Source organism: Dermacentor albipictus, chromosome 1, assembly GCF_038994185.2.
Source record: "Dermacentor albipictus isolate Rhodes 1998 colony chromosome 1, USDA_Dalb.pri_finalv2, whole genome shotgun sequence".
Lineage (NCBI taxonomy): Eukaryota > Metazoa > Arthropoda > Arachnida > Ixodida > Ixodidae > Dermacentor > Dermacentor albipictus.
This window is the reverse complement of record NC_091821.1, coordinates 408,451,995-408,465,418: the sequence shown is the minus strand read 5'-3', so window position 1 is coordinate 408,465,418 and position 13,424 is coordinate 408,451,995. Positions and strand designations below refer to the sequence as shown.

Here is a 13,424-nt window from a genome sequence, read left to right as displayed (position 1 = left end):
AACGTGCACCTAAATCTAAGTACACGGGTGTTTTCGCATTTCGCCCCCATCGAAATGCGGCCGCCGTGGCCGGTATTTGATCCCGCGACCTTGTGCTCAGCAGCCCAACACCATAGCCACTGAGCAACCAAGGCGTGTAAGCGCTCCTTGAAGCTGCCGCATTAGAATTTAAATTAACTTCAGCAGTTTCACGTGCCAAAAGAGACCATGATATGATTATGAGGCAAAACGGTAGTTGGGGACTTCGTAATTACGAGCAGCACACAGCGCTAAAAAACAGGACAAGGAGAGGGACACAGGCAACAGCGCTGACTAATAACCAAGTGTCTTTATTCTTGCAGTCAGCATATATATACTCCGCCGCTATCTCAAAGCACAGAATCAACAGAATTCAGCATGCGCAGGGGCGAAAACTGCAATTAATGTGATAGGAAGGCAATCTCCTTCGGAAAAAGAGAAATAGAGGGAAGGCTTACACATGCTTCGCCGCTAATAGGAATGTGGAAAGCTTCGGAAATATGACGTGCGCGGTCATCGCGGTATTTTGACAGATAGGTGACATCTTTACAAGACGGCTTGCAGCCGCATTCATTGCAATGCAGTGATAGCTGAATATTTCCATAGCTCGCTTTTGAACTTTGAGTGTTTGCGCATGAGGTCATTGATGCACCGCCCCATTTGACCAATATAAAGAACGCCTCGAAACAAGCCAAAAAAGAAAGCATTCGGCAGCTACTCTCTGAGAATCACTCACGGCGAATGGCTGCGGTTATCCCATATGTGCACCAGGTGGCGCATAATCTCAAAAAGATTGTCAGTAGGGCTGGCGTTAGGTTGCTGTTCACTGCCAGAAATAAGTTGGGTAGCCTGTGCTATCAAGTCAATCGGGTGACTGAGAACAACAAAAGTTGTAAAAAGCAGCACAGGCAATGGTTTGTCGCTGACTGTTGTGACTGTGTGGTTTGTAATATTCCTCTTGCATGCAAGCTTTTTTATATCGGTCAAACGGCTAGCTGCATCAATGACCGCATGCGCGAACACTCAAACAAGGTTCAAAAAGGAGCTACAGAGATAGTCCGTTATCACTGCATTGCAATGAATGCGGCTGTAAGCCGTCTTTTAAAGATCGGACCTATCTGTCAAAATACCGCGATGACCGCGCACGTCTGATTTCCGAAGGTTACTTCGCTTACTTCCTCGTACAGTGTCACGCTGTTGCAATGTTGCCCTAGTACGATGAATATATTATCTCGCATAACAGATACTCTTCAGCCGACGCCTATCCGCGTGAGACGAGCATGCTAATGCGACTAAAATAATCGGTTCCGAATGCCAGCTCGGATTTTTGCGGAAAACGTTCCGCCCCAGTAGAGTCTTCTTACCTCACTTCCATTGTTCTAGGGCTGCGCGTAGCGGATGCGTTGCGTATGCGCGCCACCTTAGGTGAGCTCCAAGCCACCCATTGTTATTGAAACGAGCCTCGCTTGCGGCGGAATGTTCTTAGGTAGAACCATTAGGGCTGAGCGCCGCACTCAGCAGGGGGCAGGTGCCCGAGAGAAGAGTCGCACGCGCCTGATGAAAAAGCGTGAAGCAAATATGTGAAAGGAATAATAGAATGCTGTCCTGCGCTCAGCTTCTTGAGGTGACTCGCGTGTCCGTGCGCCTTGGAATGGGAGAAAAAATCTTGAGCAATTCCTTCAAGGTTGAGCGCACTGCTAGCGCCCGCCAGTGTAAGTCCGGCGTTACTACACAGCTCCGATGACTTTCAAACGATGCAGGCCGTCGCACAATATGGCGTCGGTACGTTCTTAAAAAGCGGCAACGAATGTTTCCTAATAAGCCTGCTTCTGTCCCTGCCAGGGCTACCCCCAATAGAGAGCACGAATTGTTAGCTTACTCCCAAATTCAACTTAGTGCATGTTTTCTACCCTCCCAAACCAAGCCCACTTGTTATAGAGACTGAACCACACCCTCTGAAAGCGCGTGACAAGTCTGGTGGGACCTTCTGGTATACAGCCTTTATGCCAGGTGTTTCTACGAAGAAGTTAAGTGATTTTGAAATATATCTCTATAAAAAACAAGGGTACTTCAGAGACACATACTCAGTGGTGGCGACCGTGGAATTACCGGTGATACGTAGTAATTAGCCATTCATTAACACAAATTCAATACTTACTTTTTGAACTTCTCATTGCAGTGGGCTCATTTCATCTGGGAAATTGAAGCAAGCACCCCCCGTACAAGCCATATAAACTTTCAAACGCTCCATATCAAGCCATATATCACCACTCCGTGCGCCTCGCTGTTGGTCGGCAAATTTTTTGATCATAAGAACTTCCATAAAAAAACAGACAATGCATGTTCGACAACATGCCTTCCATTATATTTCGCTGTGATTTCATTAAATATGAGCAATTTCGCTAGGTATGACCGATGCAAAATGCGCTTTTCAAGCAATACATACATTATGCTAAATACAACGAGGGGCCGGCCAATTTCTCGCAGAATTTCGCACTAAGCGCATCCAGGATTCGTCAATCATCGCTCAACAAGTTCCAGTAGTCATTGAAGTCACCGCCATCTCTGTAACAATGGGCCCGCTGCCATGTGCAACTAAGTCGAAGTAAAGTACACCAGAGAACGAAGTAAAGGCTGCAGGCAACGGTTCCTGCAAGCTCCGTATGACGTGACGAACTGTGGGCAAGATTAGGCGGCGCTGGGTAATCATTGACCATGCTGCATTCACGACGAGCCACATGCCAGTAACTTGGTGCAATTTCTTACCTGATTTCTAAGTACTGGAAGCTGCTGCGCAGTAGAAAATGCATTAGCCCTGTTGACGTATTTTCATTCCGAAACCTACAGATGGAAGTTCATACTTCGGCGGGAGCCATATTTATTTAAGCTTGTTTATCTCAAATGAATTCTTCTAAACCGAAATGTTTAGCCTTCGGTGGGAAAGCGGACAGTTTGCTGCGGGCTCCTTTTCTGCTTTTTTATCATTTTTGGGGGGTGGGGGTGGGGAGGGGGGCATAAAACTAAGCAGTGAGATGAATTGATAATTATTTCATGTTTGGGAATCCATAACGGTCCGGGCACTTCTGCAGCAGCGTAGATCCATGGCATGATATAATGGCCACAGAGTGATGACGCCTGCTTGCTGATTCAAGCATTCATCTCGCCCGCCCTTAGGTTGAGTAAGGCAGTTATCGATGTGATGGGAACGTTTTGTCACTTACAACGCCCGGTTCAATAATTCATGTTCGCGCCCGCACACGGCTCCTGCGGATCATTAATTAGCGCATTTTCGTACAAGCAGGTTTCAGGATCCCATGCAGTTTGGAATGCCGCTATTTGCACTCACACTCTAGTTGGTCATTTCGCACTCGTCACCAAGCGACCGTGCCAGGTGAGAAAGCCAACCGTTCCACAGTGATTAATGTGTGTCGTCGCATCGAGGTGTGGTTCCAACGACAAGGCCGCCCGGTTTGTTTCGGTTTCGAAGCAGTGATATTAAAACGCAATGCCGTCATCCTCCCTCCAAAGTTAGGATGCCTTCTGCCAAAGTTGTAGAGGTCTGTGTTCACGCGAGTATGCTAATGATGACATAGCTTCAGCATTTTTTTCATGTTTCATTTGTTTTTCGGCATGGTGAGCTGATGTGTTTGTGGTGTGTCACTCAGCAGGATACCCACGTATTTTTGCGTCTGAGATCGATGTGCTTAAGATGCGGCACTGAAGAGGGACTTCGTTTGCATCCAGTGGCATTTGCAACGCTCTTATGCATAGTTAACACGACCGCCACCTGCCAACACCTTCTCAACCACAGCTAAAGCTAATTAATCATAGGATTGCTTATTTGACCTGGCGAGGAACAACTCTATGGACTGTATGCTGGCGCATGGATACAATACCAAAAATAAAGTAAAAAATAAACAAATGTACTATAATGCGGAGAAGAAAGACGGAAAGTGCGGAGACTTTCAAATAATCTTCCAATTGGCAGTCAGCGCTTGTATGTGGTATTTGTTTCCTCGTGTCCTCGTATTATCCGCGCTGTTCAACCTAAATTATAAATATGGACCAACTAGCCCCCATCAAGATATTACTAGAGCATGGCAAGCTCGTAGCAAGTTCGTAGACATGCCACTTCTGACCCGCCGTGGTTGCCCAGTGGCTATGGTGTTGGGCTGCTGAGCACGAGGTCGCGGGTTCGAATCCCGGCCACGGCGGCCGCATTTCGATGGGGGCGAAATGCGAAAACACCCGTGTGTTTAGATTTAGGTGCGCGTTAAAGAACCCCAGGTGGTCGAAATTTCCGGAGCCCTCCACTACAGCGTGCCTCATAATCCGAAAGTGATTTTGGCACGTAAAACCCCATAATTTAAATTTTAATGCCAGTTCTGCGGCGTAGGACACACAGACAGACAGAGAGACGTATGGACGGACAGACACAATGTGCCACAAGTTCGTAAAGAACGCATCGCGTTAAAATGAGGAGTAGTTTAATACTGACCCTTGAGGGAAGCCGCTACAAAGAAGCTTGCTACAAACAAGGCCTTCCTTTACAGAAACATTGATAAAAAAGATATCATCCAAATCAAAATTCTTCTTCCAACAGTCTGTCAAATTTACCTACATCAAATAACTGCTACAACTTTCAAACCAGTAACCTCATTGGTAGTTTTATAGGAGCATTTATGCCTTCACGGGTCCATGAATAGGGTAATCGGCAGTGGCCTCATGTCATGCTTTTTCAACGACGAAAAATGATGGCCGCGTGAGAGGACGGCAGGTCGAGTGGCTGCGCCGGTGATGTGGCTCGTTGTATATGACCAGCATTGGCCATACAGAGACGTGCATATTTCGCTTTATATATTAGAAAAATTATCTTGCCTTTACTGCTGCTTTGTTAATGCTCGAACTTCACACAAAAATCGCATTTTAGGGTCTACGCCATCCAGTGTAACACTGGGCACAGTTGTTTGCCTGGTTTTGAAGAAAAAAAAATGGCGAAGTTGACTTCCCTTATGGGCATGCAAGCTGCTGCCGTGGTGCTCCAGAATACACCTCGTACACCTAGAGCGCAGAATACACCTCGGAGTTGCGATACCAAGCAAGGGTTGCACAAGTGAAATGACAGCGTTGTAGAATAACCTTTCGAAAGTTTATCAGTGAGTCTATCTAAATGTGCCTGCCGAGCTCTAGAACGCTTTTTTCCTTTTAGCGCATTTCACACAGGTACTAAAATAAAGGGGTGTGCCGCACGTTGGCCGTAGGAAAGTTTATTTATACGGCATATGACAGGGAAAGTTTTATGCAGGCAAGAACACGGAGCGGGTACAACTTATGTGTGGTCAGCTATTAATAAAGCTCTTTTCAAAGTGCGCTGCCTTGGTCACCACGTTTAAGTAGGCTTCATGTAAATGATTCCTACTGCCAAACAAAAAATAAGAAAAACAAAAGAAGGCTGTAATACGCCTCTCAGTGGTAGCGCCGAAGTGTACACAACTTTGTCTAGACTACAGAGTGGGCTCGCGATTCACCGCCTAGATGTTTTTTGCCGTTACCATGCACCTTCTTCAAATGGCGTAGTAAACCTGCACAGAATACGAAAATGCCTCCCATTTGCGATGGACGTGGGCCTGCACTACAGGCTACTAAGGGCGAGAACCGTTTTCTACTTCTTTTTTCCCAGGGGATGGCAAATTCCAGCATAGTATATTCTGCCGGCAAACATGTTTGTACGCCATCGCTATGTGCGTTATTCTTGTGGTTTCACTGCAATAAACATCGGACGTTTGCCCTCTCTATGCCCACGCATAAAAATGGGTTGAGCTTTAGATATTTCTTCAACCAGAACTCACAGCACATTTAGAAAAGGTTTAGGTATTTCATTTGCATACAACAACGCAGTTTTGCTTATGCCTATAGAAACTTTAACAGTGTCATCAGGCCAACAGCAAGTATTTTGTATATACGGATTCTAGTAGAGGAGAAGAGGAGGAGGAGACAAAGGGGAGGAAAGACAGGGAGGTTAGCCAGTGTAAGTACCGGCTGGCTACCCTGTGCTAGGGAAAGGGGTAAAGGGAATAAAAGGAGAAAGAAGAAGAAGAGGGAAAATATGGAAAACAGAAAATTCACACAGTAACGCGAAACTATGCGCTACAGCATTCAAAGGCGGTCGCACAATTCGCATGTCCTTAAAAACTTCAGCAAAGCCGTTAAGGACTTGAGTGCCGAAACCCGTCTGGACCAATGCCCTAGAGCTTTTTCCTCTGTAAAGGGGCGATTATCCAGCTTTTCGAGCGCGGTCACGAGCACTTTTCTTGACACTTTTTAACGGGGACAGTCACAAAGGAGGGGCTCAATCGTCTCCTCGCAGCAGCAGGTGTCACAAGTAGGGCTGACGGCCATTCCAATGCGGAATGAATGGTGAATAACACTAGTACAGTGTTATGCCTGTGGCTTAACCAAATAATGGTTTGGGATTCTTCTAGGGTGAATTCTGCATATAAAACTAAACATCACTTTAACGGCGTTTTCTCATGCTGTGAAAACGACGATATTTTAAAGTAGAAAGCACTTAAAACGCTCATGCAAAGAACATTACGTTTATCCAAGGCAGAAAAGAAGATGCGATTTTCGCCTTCGCATGCAGTAGGTTGTAGACATAGTGGAGACTGTGGAGCATGTTCTTTAATTGTTCCGTCATGTGAGCGGCAAACAATCTCAACATATCAGTGAAGTCCGTAGCCTGGACTGATATTTGGTATACCTATATTCCTCTAATTTATGCACATTTCAACCCACAACTACGTTGAATCAGGCAGGACATCGAGTTCACTTGGTTGATTCGAGATTTTAAACGCTTCAGGCGCTATAAATTTACTCCTGGGAATCGAAATCGCATCACTGAATATAAATGTTAACAAAACTTGTCTTTCGAGGCTTGACTATAATAAACCATTCGTCTAGATTTCCATTTACGAATGCACTTCATGTTTTACGTCGTTCTCTGGATAAGTGAAGTTTTGAACTGTCTGTCGATCATTCTTGAGACCACAGAAAGTACCCCGTTAGTACTTCGAACCAGTTTTCTTTATTTTACTATCTCTACTTCATGTACGTAGAGAGACAAGAATAAGCGCGCGAACATGCATGGAGAAATCACAAGATTGAAAAGTATTTCTCAGACTTCTCCGTGCGCAGTTAATGAGAACGTTACAGGACGGGGGCTACTACATGTCAAGTGCTGTATTAGCCGCGCCTGTTTTGACCGCGCAAACAGGAAAACAGCACGTAGCCACATTCTCGAGTGTCTAATTGCAGCAGACTAAGTTCCAGGAGTGGAAGCACTTTATGCTCTCGCCATAGAGTGGGCGCATAAGGCTGAGACCGCTTATCAGTGAAGGTAGAGTTCAGCGTAGCAGGTGCCGCGGGCCAAACTAATGAGTTGGCAAACACAGGGAGAGTACTTATAGGCCGGCCAAAAACAGCTGGTAACCTCAAAGAGACGGCACTCTGGCGGCAACCGCCACCGGCCGTCATGAAGGCCCACTGGCAGCAACTACTATGGCTCGCAGGTTTGTTAAGGGCGGCACAACCAGCGAACAAGTGTGAGTTGATTTATCGGTACTTCCATGGGTCATTTTGTCTTCTGGTGCATGTAATGCGATAGTGCACGAAAATAAATTTTGTTGCAGGTCATCATGCAAAAAAAAAAATACCATAGTGGAGATTGTGTGGTATAACTGCAAATTCCAGGTTTCTATAAGCACGGTATGCCTATAGCGGGCGTCATCAAGAACCCCACACAAGGATTTGTAGCGACCAGCGCACTACGCTCATTTTGTAGAGTTTTAGTGATGTCGTCAAAACTGACCAAGTGCCCTTAACTAGTGGTCACCGGATAATGAAGCGAGGTGCAGACTCACTTTTTTTTAGATTGCGAGCGCACTGCTACGCATAGGTGACGAAGTTATCAGCTGCAGCTATGGTGTCTATGTCTTCCACAAAAAAAATATGGATGCATTAAGAAGAAGTGGTTTAGGAGGAGCCTTGTGTGTATATTCCTACGTATCTTTGTCTACTGGCTGTCAAATGTACATTGCCGAGCACTAAATAAGTTTAGACTGCTAAAATATAGAGGAGGTAGAGGCGCAGAAATTTTTAGGTGTCTGGTTTCAGAAATACCTATGTTGCAATACACATGTTGAAAAGTTGACGACAGAACTAAGTAAAGCTGTTGGCTGCCTCCTCTTTAAACTTGGTGAGTTGCTGCTATTGTGGTTAAGGAAAGTGCTCCCCCCATTACACGCTGTTTCATTCCAGATTATTATACTGCTGCTTAGTATGGAGTACCACAAGCAACCATAATTTATCTAAAGTAACTGTATTACAGAAACAGGCTCTGTAAAATTTTTAAAACTATCATGGATGATTGCAGGGCTTACGTTCCCATCAACTGTTACTTAAGGGACACAAAAGGCAAATACTAAGTCGGCGTGGACTGTTTCAATACCATTCCAGAAACCTCGCAACTGTTCTTTCGGGCCAAGAAAAGACTTAGTTTACGAGAAAATTGGATCTGTAGGGTCCGAATACCTTTTTCGTGATTCAAATCTCCCGCCAACCGACCGGGGGAGTGGTGACGTTGCATGCGCCATCACCGCCTTTAGCTCACGTCAGTGAGTAAAACGACGTCCGACAAACGGTGGTATCGAGCCAAGACTGAGCAGCGGATTCGCCGTGGCAGCTGGTTTTTGGTCAAGTGGCGTAGACCATTCCCGCATCTCGCGACATCACATGGAAGTTGAATTCTCTGATACTTGCAGTTTGCGAGCGTTTCGCGAGCCAGCAAAACTAGCGCAGCCCTACGCGATCAGGAAAGTACTGAAACGCGAAAGCGTGGACGGCATGGAGTCGAGAGAAAACGAAACCTTTCGACCACCCGCGTCGTTTAGAAGGGTAATTTCAACGAGTTATTTTTTCTAAAAGGGAAATAAAACAGGACAAGTAGCATTTTATGTCGTCTTCCAATACAATACAAGGATGTTTTCTGCAACGAGTGGTTGAATACTGGCGCCACATTTTATCTAAGGAGTGCTTTTGTCATCGGGCAAGTACTTGAATGGCTCGGGAAGACTCTAGCGATATCGTGCATTTACCTCAATTTCTCGATTATTAAGGCGCTGTTCGCGATAATACTGGCGCCTTAGAGATTCTACAGCACTAATCTATCACTTTAGCTTAACTTAATATTTGTCTTTAGTGTCCCTTGAAGCATGAAATACCAAGCGTAACCCAGGTATATACTTATAAACTAATACCGCATATAAGAAAAATCAATTATGCAGAATTGCCTCAATTATTACTACACCACAGTAATGCCTGAGGAGAAACATCATAAGGACACCACAAATTCGAACCAATTATGATATACAGCATATAAACTATCAATTTCCCATTTTGTTAAATGGATAAGGTAGGAAATAACTTTAATGAACACATCAATAAAAGACATATTAGAAGGTTAGTATTAGAATATGGTACTGTGAAAAATTGAGGTTTTGTTCTGTGTTTTCACGCAAACTGTACTCCTACTCATTTTTGTACGTTTTGAATACTGTAAGTGTACGCGTGAATGCACTATATGTGAAAAAAAAGCCATGTTTAAAATAATTGTCTCAGTTATCTTGAGCGATAATTATTGCTCTCCGTATTTTTAAGTATTAGAGTGCATTTACACCATGTACGTGAATATTGCTTTATATTTGTAAACTTCCGCTAAAATAACTACACTCTTTATTTACATAGCCAGGTTGTAGTAAATTGTACAATTTGTGTCTGTATATATACAATGGAATCGCATCACATTTCATTTCTCGTGTGTGCGCTTTCTCCGCTCGAAATGCTGACTGGAGCAAGAGCCCTTGTCAGGCTATATGCCTTTAGCTCTTGCTTCACTTTCTTTTTTAATTTGAAAGAAAAAATTAACTTCTTCTTCATAAATATTACAGCGAAGGTGTTAAGCTCCCGGTGGTCGGCATTTTTCGTGTCCGTCCGTTAACAAAAATCTGGGCCCATCCCGGCTGCAATGCAAATCAGGAACAGCGACTCGTACTCCCGTGAGGCAGAGGCTTCAAGCACTCAGCAAGTCGCCTGAATAAGCAAAGCGAAATTCCCGAAGCCCTTTGAATCCGTAAGGACAAAGTTAAGCCAAATCCATCGCAGCTCCCGTTCGTAATATTTATAATATGTAGAGATTTCCAGGGTGACATTCTTTAGGCCGTGCATTCTAATGACACGTAGGGTGCAGCAGAAATGGGCAAACTATTTTAACTCCTAGATCAGCTCCATTCTAAATTCAAATATGGACATCCACATCGTCCTGAATCGTTACGCCTGTGTGACGTACGTCGTCGATTACATAAACAAGGCGGATCGCGGAACGTCCAATCTCCACATGGCAACCACTAGCATCATCTATAAAAATCGAAGCATGGGTTACAAATAAGCCTTGAAGGTGTTAGGTGTGTTGATGCTCAAAACAATGGAAATTCGGTGGCGGAAGCAGCATGCTCTCTCATCAAGCAACCAATGTCTCTCAATAGCCATGAGGTAATTTATGTATCCAAGTGTCTTGCAGAGTAGAGGCCTCAAGTGCTAAAAACTAATGAACAGATAGAGTCTGAAAACTTGGATGATAACTCAACACAAGTGTGGAATCGTAGCATAGTTTAGAAATATGAAGACCGACTAGAAAACCTCATCGATGTGTGTCTGGCAGACATTGTATCCAAGAGCGAATTTAACACGAGGGCTAGAGTGTACAAGTTCATAGATACACCGGCCATAAAAAGATATACGCACTGCACTATCGATGACCCGTTCAGTTTTAAAAGAGAAAGGGTCCTAGGTCCTACTCTACTATGCATTTAAACGAGAAGCAGATATTTTTGATGATACCATTTGTGAGAACATTTATGAGCAACATTTGCAATCGAGTTTGGATAACCAAAAGCAGTAAACCATGTATGAAAACTCTGAAAAGATCATGGAAATGGCCAGGTGAGTCATAGGAAATAAAGAAGGCGAGATGGGACCCTCACAATTTGCATGACGTCGATCTTCGTGTCCACTACAATCGTGACATGCATGGATCTTGTAGATGATCCGGAATACGTGGCCGTAATGAAGATGGACACCCCGTGTACTACAGTATAGAAGAGGGCAGGGGTATTCCCTATGGATGAGTGTTGTGGCATGATGTAGAGAATGAATGCTTAAAAGTGTGACATCATCCGCGAAGTCATGCACCGCATCAGTACACCCGGATCCAAGCCACTATGGATCTTCTTTGCAGGCGGGGTGTGGTAAGACGTTTGTGTTGCGACTAATCATGGAGGTATACAACAAATAGCACAGCACCGGAGGTAACGTGACCTACACCGCATACGTGGTGTGTGCATACTGGAAGGGCTGCAGTTGCACTCGGAGGCACCACAGTACACGCAGCATTCAAACTAACCAAACACATTGACGGTGGTGTCTCGGACAGCGACCTCAATACTTATTGCAACGAGTTCCGGAATATTAGGTGCATCATCATCGACGAGATAAGCATGCTCTTTCCCGACGCATTTGCCTGGATCGACTCGAGACTGAGACATATCACCTACAATTGCGATCAGCCGTTCGGAAAACTCGATTTGATGATGTCCGGTGATCTACGGCAATTGCCTCTGGTTCGAACCAGAGAAATATTCAAACGCAATAGAGACGAGGACAACGTAGTTGGTAGCGACGTCAATTGGCACCACCTCTCTTACTTCCCTTTGCGTCAGGTGGTACGACAAAAGGACGCCGCCTTCTCTAGTATTTTTACGAAAACCGAAGACGGCGAACCGCTCACACCAGAGGAAGCGAAACTTATCGTGAGCCGGTTCGTGCCTGTCGATCATATATTTTCAGTAGCGCCCGGTGTGGTGCGTGTCTTCGACTCCAACAACGATACACCCGCATTCAGCACAAAGGTCGCCCTACAGGATTTGTGTGACGTACACGAGGCCCATGCCATCCATGAATACTTTGGTCACAGGGCCCAGAAGGAGTATGAAATGGCAGTCGACAAAGTAGCCAGAAAGCCACACGCAGAAATGCCAATTTGCCTGCACCATCATGTGTGCCAGGGGTAAACCCTACGTGCTCAGCCTCAACATTGATGTGAAGGATGGCCTCGTGAAAGTACTGTAGGTGTGTTGAGGAAGATTAAGTACAACGTGGGCGATACATCGCAAGCGCAACGTTTTCGGTTAAAGTTTGACGAATGCCATACAGATCGGGTAGCACAAATCAAAGCCCAAATGCTCGTGAATGAGGCAGATAGGCGATTATTCAAGATTGCAACAGACCGGGTGCCCATTGAGCTACGCTCGGTCACAATGACGAAGAGGACAGGAGGACGGGAGTGAGCTGCAAACACAAACAGTTCACCGTCGTACAGGGAAGTGCAATGACTGTGCCCAACTCACAAGGCTCTAGATACTAAAAGGTCGTCTACGAGTACGATAGGCAACATCGTCATAAGTTGGTGTATGTTGCACTTATTCGACGCCCAGACAACAACCGATACATCACCAACGAAAAGAATGATAGCAAATTCTACCATAGGAAGAAATACATCGACCGGGGACCTATACGATGAATTTACGTGACCTGAAAATCACCTCCAAACGTTATCGAAAGGGTACAATCCATACTCGACGAAGCGCACACACTTTCCCTTGCTGCTCTGAATGCGCGGTCTTTCGCCTTACATTCAAATTATTTTACAGATGATTCATCATCATCTCTCGCGGGCTGCTCCAAAACCTGGTCGAACAAACGAATCGAGGTCAGGGGATACATTGCGGTTCCACGTGCAAAGCGCCTTGACGAAAGAGCTGGTGGTGTTGCCTTGCATGCAAGGAACATTTGACCCTGAGATCCTACAAGCTCCTGTGCCAGATGCTAGAGGCAAGGACCAATGCCACCGACTGTGCTGATGCATGGGGTGTCACGACCAGTGGCGGAATGCTCATCTTCACAATCCACATCAACCCTGTAACATCAAAGACATGCATTGAGAACTTCATGCGAAAACACTTTCTGTTGGTTAGACAAGAGCGAGGCACACCACTGGTTATCATCGGTGACTTTAATGTTGACATTGTAAAACCAGACAAGTAGGTCTGTCCTGTCGTTTCTCAGGGACAACTTTAGACTCGCATGCTTCACCGACTCCAATCAACCAACCACGCGGTACAACACTTGTTTGGATTTTATCTTCGCCAAGAATGCATGCGAAAATTGTCGCCGGACCCATCATGGTCTACCACAGTGTCCCAGCTCGTCAATTGTTCGCCGTCGGTGCGAAGTCT

The 13,424-nt window shown here is 45.2% G+C and overlaps 1 protein-coding gene across 3 annotated transcripts in view; it reads left to right on the top strand.

Moving 5' to 3' along the window:
* Positions 1–13,424, top strand: part of LOC139058325 (adhesion G protein-coupled receptor L3-like) — a 76,544-nt gene that overhangs the window by 18,111 nt on the left and 45,009 nt on the right. Inside the window, exon 1 of one of the 3 annotated variants that reach the window (XM_070536754.1) lies at positions 7,519–7,619. The exons of the other annotated variants lie outside the window; for them this stretch is intronic. Coding sequence (XP_070392855.1) covers positions 7,550–7,619 — 70 coding nt within the window. The 5' untranslated portion in view covers positions 7,519–7,549. Of the gene's footprint in view, positions 1–7,518; positions 7,620–13,424 lie in introns of those variants that run through there. 3 annotated transcript variants of the gene reach the window in all.